Here is an 18,263-nt window from a genome sequence, read left to right on the forward strand (position 1 = left end):
AAATGAATACATTAGTATTCTATCTTTAAGTAACACAGAGGAGTGTACTAATTAGTAGTACATTAAGTAGAGAGTTGAAGATGTGCAGGTTTTGGCTTTCCCAGTACACAGTGACCTCTCTTGTCTACCCTTTCTCATGTGTGCACCCTGCCCTTTCTTGTTTGTTTATCACACTATGTATAGGCATTATTCCACTAATGTATTTTAGACTTTATAACACACACCCCCAAAACCCGGTAGTTAACAAGAAAGAACACAAGTAGATATGAATGGAGCATGTAACATTTTTTCAGGCCCCACAAATGTTCTTGAACATCCTTTGCTTTGTTCTCACCATGGAGACCACTGTCCTAGATCTTATCAAATTGCTCTTCTTTTTACTACTGCAGAATTTCCTTTTCAATGCCAGACACACACGCGTGATTCCTTGTCTCTTTTCCCACTGGAACACACATTTCCAGGAGGACAGTGGTGATGTCCTCTGAGTTCACACCCTTGACTTCCTTATTCTGCTGTAATCAGTTGATATTTTTCATTCTAATGTAAAGTGTCAATAAAAGCATCTTTTTCTGTTTTCATTTTCCTGTATTATCTAATATTTGTAAAAATTTTGTGCTTGGTGTTCAGCTCCCACGGGACACTGGCTTTCCAGATGCTGGGTTGCTGGAAGCAGGCACACTGCTCTGGGTTGTCTGGGCCTCAGTTCTGCTTTTACCAATGGGGTGAGGATGGGATGATTCATGAACTAGGAGGGGTGCCGGGGTGGCTCATTTTTTTAAGCGTCTACCTGGGACCTGGGATCGAGCCCCAGTGGGGAGTCTGCTTCTCCCTCTCCCTCTGCTCCTTCCCCCTGTTCAGCTTCTCTCTCTCTCTCAAATAAATAAATCTTTAAGAAAAGGAGCTTGATGGCTGTAAAATTCCATGAATAGAAGCAGGGAATGAAGGGACAGTGCTAGTCCCGTCAAAATGATGGCTGAGCCATGGTGCTGCACAGAGTTAAGCATCTCAGATCTAGGAAGAGCTCCCTGTGTCACCAGCAGATGCAGTATCTACATTAGAAACTCTGAATCATGAGAACCCAGCATCTTTTCCTACTCAAGGTGGAAACGTTGATTTTGATAAAACATGGCGGACTATCCTTGCAAGGTTAATTAACCCTTGAATAGCATCCAGGAAATTGGACCCAGGGAGGGATTCCATCATACCTAGAATGGATCAAGAGTGGCTTGCTGTGGTCAGACTGTTCGTATATATGATATAGTTTATGGCCAACACCTGCTTTCCTTCTGGGAGTCTGGAATGTTAGTACATGGCAGGCACAGAGGACCTACATGACCAGTCCCCAGTAGATACCTTGAACACTGGGACTCTAAGGTTTCCCAGTAGACAGGATTTCACACATGTTGCCACTACTCGATGCTGGGGGGGGTTAATAAAGATGTCGTGTTGACTTTGCTGGGAGAGGATTCTGGAAGCTTCTTCCTGGTCTCCTCCAGACTTCACCCCGTGCATATTTCCTTCCTGATGATTGTGTTTTTATATTCTTTTGCCATAAAAAATCATAGTCAAGAGTAGAACTATATGCTGTCCCGGGAGTCCTCTTAACAAGAACTTGGGGGCAGGTCTCGAGATCTCCAGTATATATCTCCCCTTCCAGACAGCTTGCTGCTCTTGAGTCCCTTCTGTGTAAAGCTTCTGATGCTGTTGTCAGGTTTTGCTGCCACAACCCCAGGTTCAGTAATGAGCCATACGATGTCCCTTTCTCACCAGTCACCCTACCTGGCCCTCTGGCATTTCACATCACTAGAGACTAACTACATGCCCCTTATTGAACATCTCCCTTGATTTCTTGGTCCCCTCTCCCTCTTTCTTGGTTCTGCTCTTAGACTCTTCTTTTCCAGTTCCCTTCTCCTCCTCCCTCTTATATAGAGTGTAAGATATCAAGAACCTACTCTTAGATTTCCAATTTAAGCTCCCAAACACAGGAACAATACTCTAAGCGCCAAGTTTCCTAAGAGCCCACTGTTCTTTATGCGTTAGCTCAGGCTGCTAGAACAAATTACCACGGACCGGGGGCTTAAAGAACAGAAGCTGATTTCTCTCAGTTCTAGGATGATCGAGTTCAAGGTGGTTGGAGGGATGGGTTTCTGGTGGGAACCCTGTCCTTGGCTTTTAGACAGTCGGCTGCCTTCCTGCTGTGTCTTCCTGTGGCCTTCCCCCTGCACATGCTTTCCTGTTGCCTCTTCCTCTTCGTGTAAGGATACCCGTCCCATTGGATCAGGGCCCACCTTTAGGCCCTTATTTAACCTTAGTTATCTCCTTAAAGGCCCTGTCTCCAAACACAGTCCTGTTGGGGGTCAGGGCTGCACATACGAGTTTTGGGGGGTGGTACAGTTCAGTCCCTAACCCCTTATAAGAGGTTGGGTTTGAAGTATTAGGCAAAAGAATTTCATTGGAGAGAGTTGATGGTGGGTCCGAGCATTCATTAACCTTCCTGGAATGGGAGGAGGTGTTTCTCATTCAGTTTGAGCGAAAGATGTTTCCAGAGAGCTATTTCTGGAGATGGGCTGTGTTTGCTGGAGTTTAAAGAATATAGGGGCTGGTGTTTGTGCCACGGATGAAAGACCTACAGGCCGGGGCTGGCCGGAGCTGCTGCCTGATTTGGGCGGCCAAGCAGAGACAGCTGGGGGGCATTGGAAAGAGTGCTTAACACAGGGGCAAAGTGGCAGTCGGTTTGGGGTTACCTTGACGACCAATGAGAGCCAATAGCATCCTAGTGGAGAGAGAGACCACCAGAAAGCCCCGGGTCTGTCTTTATCTATTTTTTTCTTATTATTTCACCCCATTGTGAGTGTTTCAGCTGGTTGTTCCTAATGCAGGTTGTGTAGTTCTGACCCCCTCCCCGCCGCTTCCTGCCCTAGTTCAAGTGCGTTCCTTTGACTTACATGGCAGTGGGAAACAACAACACAGTCCCTAGCGGGTTAGCTTCCTGCACTTCCTGCTAAGTGGATCGTGATGTTTGGAAGCTTGAGGAGGGAGGATGAGGCCAGGTAGGAGTGAACGGCACCCTTCCATGCTGCACTTGTTTGCTTGCTCGAGATTCCAGAAGCAACTTAACCAAGAGAGTTCTGCATTCAGAGTCGGCTACGGTCCGTGAAACGCGGCGGTTCTGGGAAGCTGCCTACCCTTGTCCCTGGGACCATGAGAATCCAGAATGGCAGTCTGATGTCACTGTGCCAGGCCTGGACAGACCTTGTTTATTAGAGTAATTCTTTTTAGTGGATGGGGTTTTGGAGGCCTGGAGGGCTGTATGTGAGAGGCCTGGGTTCTCTGGGAATTGACCATCCAAGGAGAATCACCAAGACCCCGAAAACACAGGCAGAATGGCAGTTTGGGGGAAGAAATGGCTTTTAGGCAAGGGTCATTTGTATTAAAGCCCCTGAAGGCCATCTCACCCAATTTCCCACTAAATTTCTTCCTAAGTGGCCAGATAGGGTGACATATGGTACTCTCGAAGTCTGCAGACAGATGCGAGCCAATGCTGGGACTTAACGCCAGCATCTCTGATGCATATGAGAGCTGGGACAACGCAGAGGCTAGTCTCAGAGGTCCCGACCTGAGTCTCTTGACTGGCATATCTTAGCTGTGTGGATACGATCTAGTTACTTTTAACCCCTTCCTGCCTGCATTTTTTCATGAGGGAAGTGTGGAAGAGGAGAATCTGTTCATAACACTGGCACAGAACCAGACAAGATGATAAGTACGAAGCTCTGAGCTCAGAGTCTGGTATATTGCACGTCTTAAAGAAATCCTGCTTATGGACGATGACTCTTTTAAATGGTTAAGAAAGACCTCTAATGGTTAACCTGGGGCCCGCCAGCTAGACCGGAGGGAGCAATTTGGATTTCACTTTGCCCCCATATCGCAGGCGGCTGAAACACTCCAGGCCAGGCAGTGCTGGGGTCATGGGAAAGAGTGTCCCAGACAGAGCCCAACAGTGGCCCTGCTCCCCCAGAGGAGGCCCAGGTGCTGCCCACAGTGTGTCCAAGTGCACACATAGAAATCCACTCCCAGGGTGGAATCCCAGCTCTGTTCCCTGTGTGAGTTTCTGCAAGCTACAGAACCTCTCTGGGCCTCAGTTTTCCCATTGGGAAAATGGGCTGCTGGAAGCCTTCAGTGAACTAGTGTACAGATGTTTCTGTAAGCAATGCCCCCACATTGGGAGTGCTCAGTCAAAGGTAGGTATTTTGAACATCATCTGACTTTTAAGACCTTGCTTCTGCTTGGGGCTGGTTTTCATACCAGGGACTTGATGAAAAACCCCCCTCTGAGATCCTATTTGTCTCATTTCTCTGGGATGGATAGAGTGAGGGGGTGGGGACATGGGGGCCACATTTCTGGGAGCAGCATAGGTAGCTTATGGGGTGTTCCCAGTTCTCTTTGTCCATTAAACTAGGATCTGTTTTCTCATCTAAATCTGAATAGAAACTTGTACTACTTGTTGGACTGGGGTTGAGCTTTTCATCAGGACGAAGAGTCTGTATTTATAGATCTGCAGAAAATGTTCTGCGTACCCACATATTCAGGAGCCAGAGCTGAGAAAATCCTAAGAGAGGTGTGGGGGCCCCCCTGGACTATTTCTGCAACTGTGGGCCTATAGGAATCTATCTCCCTTTGCTCCGTAACAGCAGGGGAAAAAAACAAGGCAAGGGGATCATTTTTTAAAATTAACATATAATGTATTATTTGCCCCAGGGGTACAGGTCTGTGAATCATCAGGCTTAGACATTTCATAGCACTCACCATAGCACATACCCTCCCCAATGGCCATAACCCCACCACCCTCTCCCTACCCCTCACCCCCCAGCAACCATCAGTTTGTTTCCTGAGATTAAGAGTCTCTTATGATTTGTCTTCCTCCCGATCCCATCTTGTTTCATTTTTTTCCCTCCCAATCCCCTGCCCTGCTGCTCAAATTCCTCATATCGGAGAGATCATATGATAATTGTCTTTCTCTGATTGACTTATTTCACTCAGCATAATACCCTCTGCTTACCCTCTAGTTCCATCCATGTTGTTGCAAATGGCAAGGTTTCGTTTCTCTTGATGGCTGTATAGTATTCCGTTGTGTGTGTGTGTGTGTGTGTGTGTGTGTGTGTGTGTGTGTGTGTATAACACATCTTCTTTATCCATTCATCTCTTGATGGACATCTAGGTTCTTTCCATAGTTTGGCTGTTGTGGACATTGCTGCTATAAACATTCGAGTGCATGTGCCCCTTCAGATCACTATATTTGTATCTTTAGGGTAAATACCCAGTAGTGTGATTGCTGGGTCATATGGTAGCTCTATTTTCAACTTTTTGAGGAAACTCCATGCCGTTTTCCAGAGTGGCTGTATCAGCTTGTATTCCCACCAGTAGTGTAGGAGGGTTCCCCTTTCTTTGGATCCTCGCCAACACCTGTCATTTCCTGAATTATTAATTTTAGCCATTCTGACTGGTGTAAGGTGGTATCTCAGTGTGGTTTTGATTTGTATTTCCCTGATGGCGAGTGATCTGGAGCAGTTTTTCATGGGTCTATTGGCCATTTGGATGTCTTCTTTGCAGAAATGTCTGTTCATGTCATCTGCCCATTTCTTGATTGTATTATTTGTTCTTTGGGTGTTGAGTTTGTTAAGTTCTTTATAGATTTTGGATACTAGCCCTTTATCTGATATGTCATTTGCAAATATCTTCTCCCATTCTGTTGGTGTCTTTTGGTTTTGTTGACTGTTTCCTTTGCTGTGCAAAAGCTTTTGATCTGGATGGAGTTCATTTTTGCCCCAACTTCCCTTGTCTTTGGCTTGTTTCTACAAAGAAGTTGCTGCATCTGAGGTCGAAGAGGTTGCTGCCTGTCTTCTCAAGGATTTTGATGGATTCCTGCCTCACAGTGAGGTCTTTCATCCATTTTGATCTTTTGTTGTGTGTGGTGTAAGGAAATGGTCCAGATTCATTTTTCTGCATGTGGTTGTCCAATTTTCCCAGCACCATTTGTCGAAGAGACTGTCTTTTTTCCATTGGCCATTCTTTCCTGTTTTGTTGAAGATTATTTGACTACAGGTAAGGGTCCACTTCTGGGCTCTCTATTCTGTTCCATTGATCCATATATCTGTTTTTGTGCCAGTACTGTACTGTCTTGATGATTACAGCTTTGTAATGTAGATTGAAGTCTGGAATTGTGATGCTGCCATCTTTGGTTATCCTTTTCAACATTCCTCTGGCTATTCAGGGTCTTTTCTGGTTCCATATAAATTATTTGGATTATTTATTCCATTTCTTTGAAAAAAATGGGTGGTATTATGATAGGGATTGTGTTAAATGTGTAGATTGCTTTAGGTAGCATAGACATTTTCATGATATTTGTTCTTCCAATCCATGAGCATGGAACGTGTTTCCATTTCTTTGTGTCTTCCTCAATTTCTTTATGAGTACTTTATAGTTTTCTGAGTACAGATTCTTAGCCTCTTAGGTTAGGTTTATTCCTTGGTATCTTATGGTTTTAGGTGCAATTGTAAATGGGATGGACTCCTTAATTTCTCTTTCTTCTATCTTGCTCATGGTATATAGAAATTGCAACTGATTTCTGTGCATTGATTTTATATCCTGCCACTTTACTGAATTCCTGTATGAGTTCTAGCAGTTTTGGAGTGGTCTTTTGGGTTTTCAACATAAAGTATCGTATCATCTGGAAAGTGTTAGAGTTTCTCAGTTTTTCTTCATTGAGAATGATATTTGTGGTGGGTTTTTCATAGATGGCTTTGATGATATTGAGGTATGTGCCCTATATCCCTATACTTTGATGAGTTTTGGTGGGTTTTTCATAGATGGCTTTGATGATATTGAGGTATGTGCTCTATATCCCTATACTTTGAAGAGTTTTGATCAGGAAAGGATGCTGGACTTTGTCACATGCTTTTTCAGCATCTATTGAGAGAGTCTCACATGGTTCTTGTTCTTTCTTTCATTAATGTATTGTATCACATTGATTGATTTGCGAATGTTGAACCAACCTTGCAGCCCTGGAATAAATCCCACTTGGTTGTGGTGAATAATCCTTTTAATGTACTGTTGGATCCTATTGGCTAGTATTTTGGTGAGAATTTTTACATATGTGTTCATCAAGGATATTGGTCTGTAATTCTCCTTTTTGGTGAGGTCTTTGGTTTTGGGATCATGGTAATGCTGGCCTCATAAAATGAGTTTGGCAGTTTTCCTTCCATTTCTATTTTTTGGAACAGTTTCAGGAGAACAGGTATTAATTCTTCTTTAAATGTTTGGTAGAATTCCCCTAGGAAGCCGTCTGACCCGGGGCTTTTGTTTGTTGGGAGATTTTTGATGACTGCTTCAATCTCCTTACTAGTTATGGGTCTGTTCAGGTTTTCTATTTTTTTCTGGTTCAGTTGTGGTCATTTATATGTCTCTAGGAATGCATCCATTTCTTCCAGATTGTCGAATTTGCTGGTATATAGTTGCTCATAATATGTTCTTATAATTGTTTGTATTTCTTTGGTTTTGGTTGTGATTGCTCCTCTTTCATTCACGATATTATCTATTTGGGTCCTTTTTCTTTTCTTTTTGAGAAGTCTGGCCAGGGGTTTATCAATCTTATTAATTCTTTCAAAGAACCAGCTCTCAGTTTTGTTGATTTGTCCTACCGTTCTTTTGGTTTCTATTTCATTGATTTCTGCTCTGATCTTTATGATTTCTCTTCTCTTGCTGGGTTTAGGCTTTCTTCGTTGTTCTTTCTCCAGCTCCTTTGGATGTAGGGTTAGGTTGCATACTTGAGACCTTTCTTGTTTCTTGAGAAAGGCTTGTACGGCTATGTACTTTCCTTTCAGGACCACCTTTGCTATGTCTCACAGATTTTGAATAGTTGTGTTTTCATTTTCATTTATTTCCATGAATTTTTAAAAATTTTCTTCAATTTCTTGGTTGACCCATTCATTCTTTAGTAGGCTTTTTAGCCTCCATGTATTTGGGTTCTTTCCAACTTTCCTCTTGTGATTAAGTTCTAGCTTCAGAGCATTGTGGTCTGAAAATATGCAGAGGATGATCCCAGTCTTTTGGTGCTGGTTGAGACCTGATTTGTGACCCAGGATATGATCTATTCTGGAGAATGTCCCATGTGCATTAGAGAAGAATATGTATTCTGTTGCTTTGGGATGGAATGTTCTGAATATATCTGTGATGTCCATCTGGCCCAGTATGTCATTAAAAGCCTTTATTTCCTTGTTGATCTTTTGCTTATATGATCTATTTCAGTGAGGGGGGTGTTAAAGTCCCCTATTATTATTGTATTATTGTCGACGTGTTTCTTTGATTTTGTTATTAATTGGTTTATGTATTTGGCTGCTCCCATGTTAGGGGCATAGATATTTAAAATTGTTAGATCTTCTTATTGGACAGACCCTTTGAGTATGATATAGTGTCCTTCCTCATCTGTTATGATAGTCTTTGGCTTAAAAATCTAATTTATCTGATACGAGGATTGCTACCCCAGCTTTCTTTTGATGTCCATGCCCCTCACTTTAAATTTGGAGGTGTCTTTGGGTCTAAAATGAGTTTCTTGCAGATGGCATATAAATGGGTTTTGTTTTTTTAATCCATTCTGGTACCCTGTGTCTTATGATTGGGACATTTAGCCCATTTGCATTCAGGGTAACTACTGAATGATATGAATTTAGTGCCATTGTATTGCCTGTAAGGTGACTGTTACTGTATATTGTCTCCATTCCTTTCTGGTCTATGTTACATTTAGGCTCTCTCTTTGCTTAGAGGATCCCTTTCAATATTTCCTGTAGGGTTAGTTTGATGTTTCGAAATTCTTTTAGTTTTTGTTTGTCCCGGGACCTTTTTTTTCCTCTCCCTTCTATTTTCAGTGACAGCCTAACTGGATATAGTATTCTTCGCTGCATATTTTTCTTGTTTAGTGCTCTGAATATATCATGCCAGTCCTTTCTGGTCTGCCAGGTCTCTGTGGATAGGTTTACTGGCAATCTAATATTTCTACCATTGTAGATTATAGACGTATTGCCCCCAGCTGCTTTCAGGATTTTTTCTTTGTCACTAAGACTTGTAAATTTTACTATTAAGTGACAGGGTGTGGGCCTATTTTTATTGATTTTGGTGGAGGTTCTCTGTGCCTCCTGGATTTTGATAATTGTTTCGTTCACTAAATTAGGGAAATTTTCTACTATAATTTGGTCCAATATACCTTCTGCCCCCCTTTCTCTTTCTTCTCCTTTTGGGATCCCAATTATTCTAATATTGTTTCATCTCATGGTATCACTTACCTCTCGAATTCCCATCGTGGTCCAGTAGTTGTTTGTCTCTCTTTTGCTCAGCTTCTTTGTTCTCCATCATTTGGTCTTCTGTATCACTAATTCTCCCTTCTGTCTCATTAACCTAGCAGTAAAAGCCTCCATTTTTTATTGCACCTCATTAATAGCTTTTTTGATTTCAACATGGTTAGATTTTAGTTCTTTTATTTTTCCAGAAAGGGCTTTTATTGCTCCAGAAAGGGATTCTCTAATATCTTCCATGCTTTTTTTTTTTTACTCCAGCTAGCACCTTGATAATCATCATTCTGAACTCTGGTTCTGACATATTACCAGTGTCCATATTGATTAGATCCTTAGGCTTTGGTACTGCCTCTTGTTCTTTCTTTTTTTTTTTTTTAAGATGACTTTTTCTGCCTTTTCATTTTATCCAGATAAAAATAGATGAGTGAGAGAACAAAATACTTAAAGGGTAGCAACCACCCCAGAAAAATGTACACTAATCAAATCAGAAGAGACTCAAAACCAGGGGGAGAAGAAAGGGTGGAAAAAGGAAAATAAAATATTAGATTGGTGAATAGAAGAGAGCCACAGACTTAATTTTGGGGGGCGGAGGGTATTCTGGTCTGTTAGAAGAAACTACCTCCGAAAATTTTAAAGAAAGAAAAACTTATATAAATACAAAAAAATAAGGATAAATACGATGAAGGGATGGAATATGACTGTAAAGATGAAAATGAAAAAAGATTCTAAAAAAGGAATTGATATGTTGGTTGAAAAAAGAAAAAAAAAGAAGAAAGAATGTGATCAGGCTGGAGACTAGACCAAAACCATGTACTAGATTTAGGGTATATTTTGATCTATTAGAAGAAATTGTATCCCAAAATAAAAAAAAAATCTTGTATGTATACAAAAATAAGGTTAAATACAATGAACGGATAGAATATGACTATAACTGTGAAAATTTAAAAAGATTTTTAAAAAGATAAAATAGAAAAAGGTTAAAATAGGAAACAAGAGAAATTTTTAAAAATAGAATAAGAAAAAAATTCTAAAAATTTAACTTAGAAAGATAAAGAATCATGGGGGGAAAAGCCATGAGTTCTCTGTGTTGTTTTCCCCTAGCTCTGGATTCCCCCAGTTCTCATTGATGGGTGAACGTGGTCTTGGCTGGGTGTTTTTGCTGATCTTCTTGGGGAGGGGTCCATTGCAGTGATTCTCAGAAATATTTGCCTGAGGCAGAATTCCATCCGCGGCTAGGTCACCTGCTTTGGTTCCCGCTGGGAGCTTTTGTTCCCTGAGCGCTTTCCGTAGAGCTTGGGAGGAGAATAAAAATGGCGGCGCCCGGTCTCTGGCCCTGCAGGAGCTGAGAGCTCAGGACCCCCTCCTCAGCGTGCTCTCGGAAAAAAGCCGTTTGTCCTTTCTGTGTCCCTGGTCTCCGCCATGCTCCAAGCTCCCCGGCCTGTGACCGAGCGAGTGTCTCTGTCTCTGACACGGCCCCGTCTGGAGTCTGCAAACCCTGCAGCTTCCCGTCACGTACTCCTGCCCGCTCGTCCCGGAGAAGGACGGTGAGTGTGCCCACATCCGCCACGTGTGGGGTCCCTGCGCGGAGAGCCGTGGCCCGACTGCGCCTCGGTCCTGGGTGAAGGGGACCCCGAGCTGAGAGCCCTGCCTCAGCTCTGTCTCTGCCACTGGCTTCCCCGCTCCGGTCCCTGCGTGCTCTGCCACCCTCAGACCCCCATCCTGTGATCCTGCGGGACCTGAAAGGCCGCGCTGTCCCCGCAAGGGCCCTTGCAGCGACATCCCCCCATGGAGCAATGCCTATACGGTCTGGCCCTGCCACCAGCCAGGAGCCACCCCTCCCCGACAGTCCATCCTCCCACGTGTGGCCGGTCTGCCTGCTGGAACGTGGTCGCTTTTATGCTCCTGGAATCGCTGCTCTTGTTCTCTTCCATCTCCTGTTGGGTTTGTAGGTGTTTGGGATGGTTTGATAACTAACTGGCTGAACTCCTGAGACCTAAGGATATTTCAGTCTCCTACTCCTCTACCATCTTGCCCCCCTCCCTTTTAGGGGGATCATATTTTGATTACAAAAACGTCTGAAGTTCCTGAGTCCTCTATGAAATAGTAAGAAGCAAATTCTCCCACCAGCTGAGTCTGTGGTGAGACGCCTGTACTGTGCACTGACTGTAGTTGGCATTTGCGATAGGGCCCTGAGCAGTCCTTGCCCAGAACTTTCTCTCTGGCCAAGCATTTGAGGAGCGAGCAGGCTGCTACCCTCATGGGGGCCATCATTTCTGCATGTCAGCTTTCAGTTTGGGGTTCTCAGCCAAGGGCCCATCTGTGAACGGTCCCCAGTGACTTTGACAGCAGCTCCATGTGGACCCTGGAAACACACCAGTTCTAGACCACTGTGCTCCTGGGGGAAGTTTCAGAGAGGTGGGTGGCCTCTCTCCTCCTACCTGGAAGGTGGACTGTTCAAAGATAGTCCTGTTCTCCTGGCTTTGACCATCTCCCCCTTAGGCCCCCAAATGAGAGAAAGCATTACTCACTACACTATAGCCGGGAGCTTAAGTGATGCAGCTTGGTGGATAGATTTTAGTTAAGGTCTCATTAGGACATCATAGAACGTGATCCATGCCCTTGAGCTTCCTCGCCTTTGTGAACTGTTAGATGTCGCCATGGGTAACAGACATTTGGGATGATGCTCTCTGCTTTATAGAACAACATTCCGGGCGGAGGGCTAGAGAAGGGCATCCATAGTACTTGGGGCATGTTCCTGCCCACTGTTTCTGGACTTCCGTCCTCCTCCTCCTTTTTTGGAGCTACCTCACCACTAGGAGCCTTTTATGAAATTGGTTTCCCTAGTTGCCTTGCGCTGTGAAATTTTAGAAGCACAGATATATTGTACATCTGTTTATGTCCTGTGGCCCAAAGGAGAGCCACAAACCATTGTGATATCTAAGATTGTCTGTCTCCCAGGAATCCATTTTCACCTCATTGAGGGTGATACTGTTTCTATGGAGAATGTGTACTCTAGGCTGAGAGTGCTGGCCATCTAGCTCCAGATGAGTCGGGCTGATTTGGGGTGAGCCGAGGGTCAGTGCCAATGTTTAACAAGCGTGTGTCTGTCTGAGATTCAGAGCCCCATGGAGCTAGCTTAGTGTGAATGCCAGGAAGACGGGGCCCTTCTCCTTTTCCTACACCTTCCAATTTCCCACTTTCACAGAGACTGGATGACTGTTTGGGGGCAAATGTAAGGCAGTTCCCTTGCCTTGTATTTTTCTTAAAAATGTGAAGTTATAAGGTCAAAAGGAATCAGCATGTTATAGCATCTTAAATACTGTCCATTGGTATCTGGGACGAGTGTACTGGGAAGGCATAAGAGAGCCCATCTCTTCCCTATATTTCTACAAACATTGAGCAGTATTCTTTCTAGAAGTATTTGTTAATTTGAGAGGAAGGATGGTACCTCACTTTTGCTTGATTAGCTTTCTCATGATGACCGGTGAGGATGGGATTTAATAAATTAATATTTGAAGGTGGAATTTAATTCATTAATTTATTTATTTTGAGGGTGATCTTTTAGATCCTCTATCCTGTTGAATGGTGAGGGGTAAACCAGTCCCCTTCAGTAGCCCAGTGATGGCCCAACCCATTTGGTGCTGAATCTTTTCCTTTCCCACTGATTTGTCACTCCTCCCTTACCCACTCAGGTTTTTTTAATCTATACTGCAATATGTTTCTGGACTTCTTTTTCTAAATTATTGGCATCTTGATGATGACATCTGCTCAGCTTTTTTTTTTTAAACATTTATTTATTTGACAGAGATCACAAGTAGGCAGAGAGGCAGGCAGAGAGAGAGGAGGAAGCAGGCTCTTCACGGAGCAGAGAGCCTGATGCGGGGCTTGATCCCAGCAGAGGCTCTAACCCACTGAGCCACCCAGGCGCCCCTCTGCTCAGCTTTTTGAAGCAGGTTTTGAATGAGGGCTGTTTGAAGGCAGTTGCCCTCTGGGAGTCAATCGATGTGTGCGCACTTTGGCAAACCTGTGTGCAGACACCTGGGCTGTCTGCACCAGCTGGACCAACATGTGGTGCGCTCTTGGTGGAGACGCCCTCTGGAGCAGTTCTAAGGGCGCAGAATGCCACACTGATGAGTCATGGAGGCTTGGACAGTACCCTCAGGTCTGTTTTCGTCCAAGTTGGCTCAAGTTCAACTTTTAGTGTCAGATCTAAGGTAGATCCGACACTAGACTTTCATCTAGTGTCAGATATAAGATGCAGAGCTGAGCAAAGGGAAAACAGGCAAGGGGTATCATTCAATCATTCTGTAAGTACGTGCTGAGTGCCCGCCATTGTGGACGATGCACAAAGAAGTTTCAGACTGGGTCCCTGACTTTGCAGAGCTCACAGTGCAGGTGTGGAAAAGGCATGCAGACCCGTGGCTGAGATACAGCTGATAAGTTCTATGACAGACGCACGTGAGGGTAGAGGGAGAGACAACGCTGGCTAGTGAGATGAGGGTCAGAAGGAAAAACCGAAAAGAGAGCACGGTATTTAAGTTCCATCTTAGAGAACGAGATGGTGTTCATCAGGTAGACAAGTGGGGAAGGCATCCTGGATGGAGGGAACAGCATGTACAGGGGCATGAGGTTTGGCAAAAGCATGGCACTTTGTTCAGAGGTGGGGAGCAAAGGACAGTGAAGAACATAGTGGGACTCGAATGCCATCTTGAAGTGGTTTCCTTATGTTGGGTCAAAGACGCCATGGACATTTATAAAGCATCATCAGCTATGCTTTTGGGGAGGCAAACTTCTGTGTGGGAGAGAGTGTGGAGGTCAGAGCGTGAGAGCAGACAGCCAAACGCTAGTAATGTTGTAGTTATCACTAGGTACATTAATACTTGCAGACATTTTCCCATCACAGTCTTCGAGAAGGGACTGGAGATTGAAGTGACCAGGGGGGTAGAGCAGGCACAGGCATAGAAGAGATGAAGGACTTGGTGTCTCAGTGTATGTGTGAGTGATAGGAACGAAGAGCGGGGGAAAGCTGCACTTTCTGTCACATGTACTGCTAGGTGGTTTGAGTCCATCACATGCACTGCTAGGCGGTTTGCGTCCAAAAGGTACAGCAGGCATGAGGGGTGGCCATTTAAGTCGGGTGGGGGGGAGAGCTGGTTGGGCATTTAGATGTGGAAATACTGGCAAATAACTCAGAATGTGTGGTATTAGATGTACTGATATTGCCAGTATCTTGTGTTCCTCGTGGTATTTAAGAACGTGGGGCAGTTTTTTTTGATGCCCCCAGCTCTTCACCCATTGAGGTCATGGGATAAAGAAAAGCGAGGCGATGTTTATTTCATCAGGTGCAGCAGGTCAGTTTCAACAGCATTTCAACATTGGTATTTTCTTCTTCCAGGGGATGGCCAGGTGGACTTTGATGAATTCATGACAATTCTTGGCCCCAAACTGGTGTCTTCAGAAGGTCGCGATGGTTTTCTTGGAAACACAATAGATAGCATATTCTGGCAGGTGAGTACAAATTTTTTTTTTTAATTAAATTTGGCAGTAGACATATGCCTGGGACTAACTTTTGACTCTGAATTCTTGAGCTTCTGTTCAGCATGTGATGATCTCTTCTGGGCTAGAGCGACATAGCTTCCTTGAACCGGAAGTCTAAGTGGAGGTCCGTACTAGATTCTCTGGACAAAGTATCAAAACTATACTCATTTGAGGTTTGGATGAGCAGACTATCTCTCTAATTTTTCTTTATACCAGAAATAGTTTTACATTTGGGGGAAATGATATTCCTCCACTTCTGAGTCACAAATGTTTCTTTCTTGGGGATCCTTAGAAAGTATGCCATTGGTATCGCCTAAGCCCTGTTCTATCCCTGGTTCCAAGACATCCTTTTGCTGAAAGGATGGCCGGGTTGTCTCATGTGTTTAGAGCCTATCGATACCCTAGTCCTTAATAGAACAGAATGGTTTTACCTAAGAATTTGTTTTTGATGTTGCTCGATTTCCTCCTATTTCTGTCTTGTAAAATCTCTTGGGACATTTCAAATATGTACGTTCAAATTATTAAGATGCTATGAATCAATTTTATATTAGTTCTTTGGTCTTAATATGTGACTCTCAGTTCATGACTATGGAATTTGGGAAACAGGTTATCAACCACTGTTTTTAAAATGTGAGTGGAATATTTTGTCATGTTAAATTGAATTGTTGGTTATGCATGTAAAACGCCACTCCAATACGGCGCGGTTTCTTTAATTTCTTGATGTGTTTTTTTTTTTCCTTAGCCAAAGATAATTCTCTAATCTAGGTAAACATTGCAGGTGACATGTATTTCTGGTCTTACTCTGCTGCCATCTTGTACATGACCAATAAGCACTCGGTAAGAGCACATTATGGGCCCTGCAGTCTGTCACTGGCTTTCACTAAAGACATTGAAGACACAGCCCTGGCTGTTTAAGAACTTGGTGGGGAAACGCTCTGAAGAGAGAAAAAACACAGAAGCGATTCTTGGTGTGGCGGTTCCTAGACTGATCATTTGTAGGCATCCTCAGCTCCTCACACAGTGTACACAATGGATCGTCCATAACTATTTTTTTGAGGAGAATGAATAGCAGTCCCAGAAAGTAGACAGATGTGATCTTGAGGGGTTGGATAAGACTTGGGGAAATGGAGGTACTTGCTTCAAACTTTGAAATACGGCCGGAAGTGACAAAGGATCAAAAGGGGTGTTCCAGGCTTGTCACGGTGCGTCTGAACGGAGTAGGGGCCGCGCGCACGGCTGAGTCATTAGACGTTGGGTTGAAGGGAGAAACCTCAGACCTCACTGGCAGAATGGTTTTAGGGCCTGAGCGAAGAGAAGACTTGAGATGATCCCAGGGTTCCCGAATGGCAGGGATAAGATCATGGAGAGAAGAAGTCTTTGTGTGGAAGTTGAATTCTGAGTTGGGCGCTTTGAGTGTGAGGTGAGGGTCAGACAACTGAGAGAGGGAGGCAAGTCTTTGCCCAGCTACATGCAGGGGCAGATCGTGGACAAGAGGCTGGGGCTGGACATCCAGATTTATTATCCATCAGAGCTGGTGGGTGAAATCACAGGCGAGGAGGAGCCCATCAAGAGCAGTTGCATAAATGAAGACGAGCAGAGAGGCAGGACCTGGTTCTAGAAGACGTCCAGGGACAGGGGAGAGTGAGACACAAGAAGGTGTCCCCAGACTGCCTCCCCAGACTGAGGTTGTGATCAGCCCTGACTCTCCCCAGGACCTCCGTGGTCCTACTTGCCAAGTGACAAGAATATCGCACTGCTTATGCAACCCTTCAGGTGTGACTCAACACTTGGAAGGACAGACAGGTAGAGGCCTTTGGCAGAAAAAAAAAAATGAACACATAGTTAAAAAGATGGGGAAACATGTTTCTCACCAGGCCAGGTTTCAGCCCATACAGATCCACTCTGGTGAACATTCCGGAGTTCCTTCTCTGCCTGATTTCTTTCTTCTGGGCCATGCTTTATTCCCCACTCTGAGTGCTCTCTCTCCCCTTTGCCTCTGCCTTTATGGCCACCTGTAGCCTGGAAGAATGCCACCTGCCTTCTAGGCTCTGAGCGCTCTTCCCGACCCCCATCTTGGAGGGCGAGGAGCTCCCAGTATTTAATCTAACTCTTAAGAGGAAACCTCACATCTTCCAGGTTCTTCGTAGTTGAACACATACACAGCAAGGAAATATTTCTCTGTCTTGACTGCCTCTAGCATAATATGGACATACTATGATGCTTGCAAATTCTCTATTTTTGCCTTATATTAAAGATCCTCTTCCTCATCTGAGGACACAAACAGGTTGGGTAAAAGTGAGTAAGGGGGAAAATTGTATCCTGAAATATTTAAATGAATGCAGGAATGCATGGACACCGTGGCATTGGCTTTCCTCTCCTGTTGGTCCTCACACAGCTCAGAATTTTATGACTAGCAGAGGAGAACAGAGACAGCTATCAATTCTCAGTAGTCAGCTGTACCCTCCCACACTGCCCCCTCCATCTGTCCATTCGGAGACAGAGTGAATAAATGGTACTCTAAAACATTCCGCGCATCCAGTTCTTCCTGGGAAAAAAGTGCATCTTCCCAGTGCTTGAGTGATTTTTCAGGTTTAAGAGAAAGCTCTGTGTGTGCGAATGTTTGTATATGCACGCGTATGCATGTGTTTACTTTACTACAATGGTTGAAGATGATATAGAAGAACAGGGGAACGGCAGTTTTCTGCCTCTGAATATCCAGGCAGGGGATATTGATATCAGGAGGTACTGATACTCTAGCAAGGAGAAGATTGTTTACTTAAGAGATTCTGGCAAGGGTTCCCACCAGGGATGAAGTCAGGTTTTTTAATTTATTTTTTTATTTTAATTTTACTTTATTTTTCCAGTGTTCCAAGATTCATTGTTTATGCCCCACACCCAGTGCTCCACGCAACACGTGCCCACCTTAATCCCACCACCAGGCTCACCCATCCCCCCAACCCTCTCCCAAACTCTCTGTTTCTCAGAGTCCATAGTCTCTCATGGTTCGTCTCCCCCTCCAATTTCCCCCAACTTCCTTCTCCTCTCCATCTCCCCTTGTCCTCCGTGTTATTCCTTATGCTGCACAAATAAGTGAAACCATATGATGATTGACTCTCTCTGCTTGACTTACTTCACTCAGCATAATCTCTTCCAGTCCCGTCCATGTTGATACAAAAGTTGGGTATTCATCCTTTCTGATGGAGGCATCATACTCCATAGTGTATATGGACCACATCTTCCTTATCCATTCGTCCGTTGAAGGGCATCTTGGTTCTTTCCACAGTTTGGCGACTGTGGCCATTGCTGCTATGAACATTGGGGTGCATGTGGCCCTTCTTTTCACTACATCTGTCTCTTTGGGGTAAATACCCGGTAGTGCAATTG

General features: G+C 44.2%; 1 protein-coding gene across 3 annotated transcripts in view; it reads left to right on the forward strand.

The window, feature by feature from the left end:
• CALN1 (calneuron 1) overlaps positions 1-18,263 on the forward strand; it is a 500,110-nt gene that overhangs the window by 313,612 nt on the left and 168,235 nt on the right. For all 3 annotated transcript variants that reach the window (XM_047714580.1, XM_047714579.1, XM_047714581.1), the window contains one exon: positions 14,737-14,849. In XM_047714580.1, the coding sequence (XP_047570536.1) occupies positions 14,737-14,849 (113 nt within the window). The remainder of the gene's footprint in view (positions 1-14,736; positions 14,850-18,263) is intronic.

Source organism: Lutra lutra, chromosome 18, assembly GCF_902655055.1.
Source record: "Lutra lutra chromosome 18, mLutLut1.2, whole genome shotgun sequence".
Taxonomy (NCBI): Eukaryota; Metazoa; Chordata; class Mammalia; order Carnivora; family Mustelidae; genus Lutra; species Lutra lutra.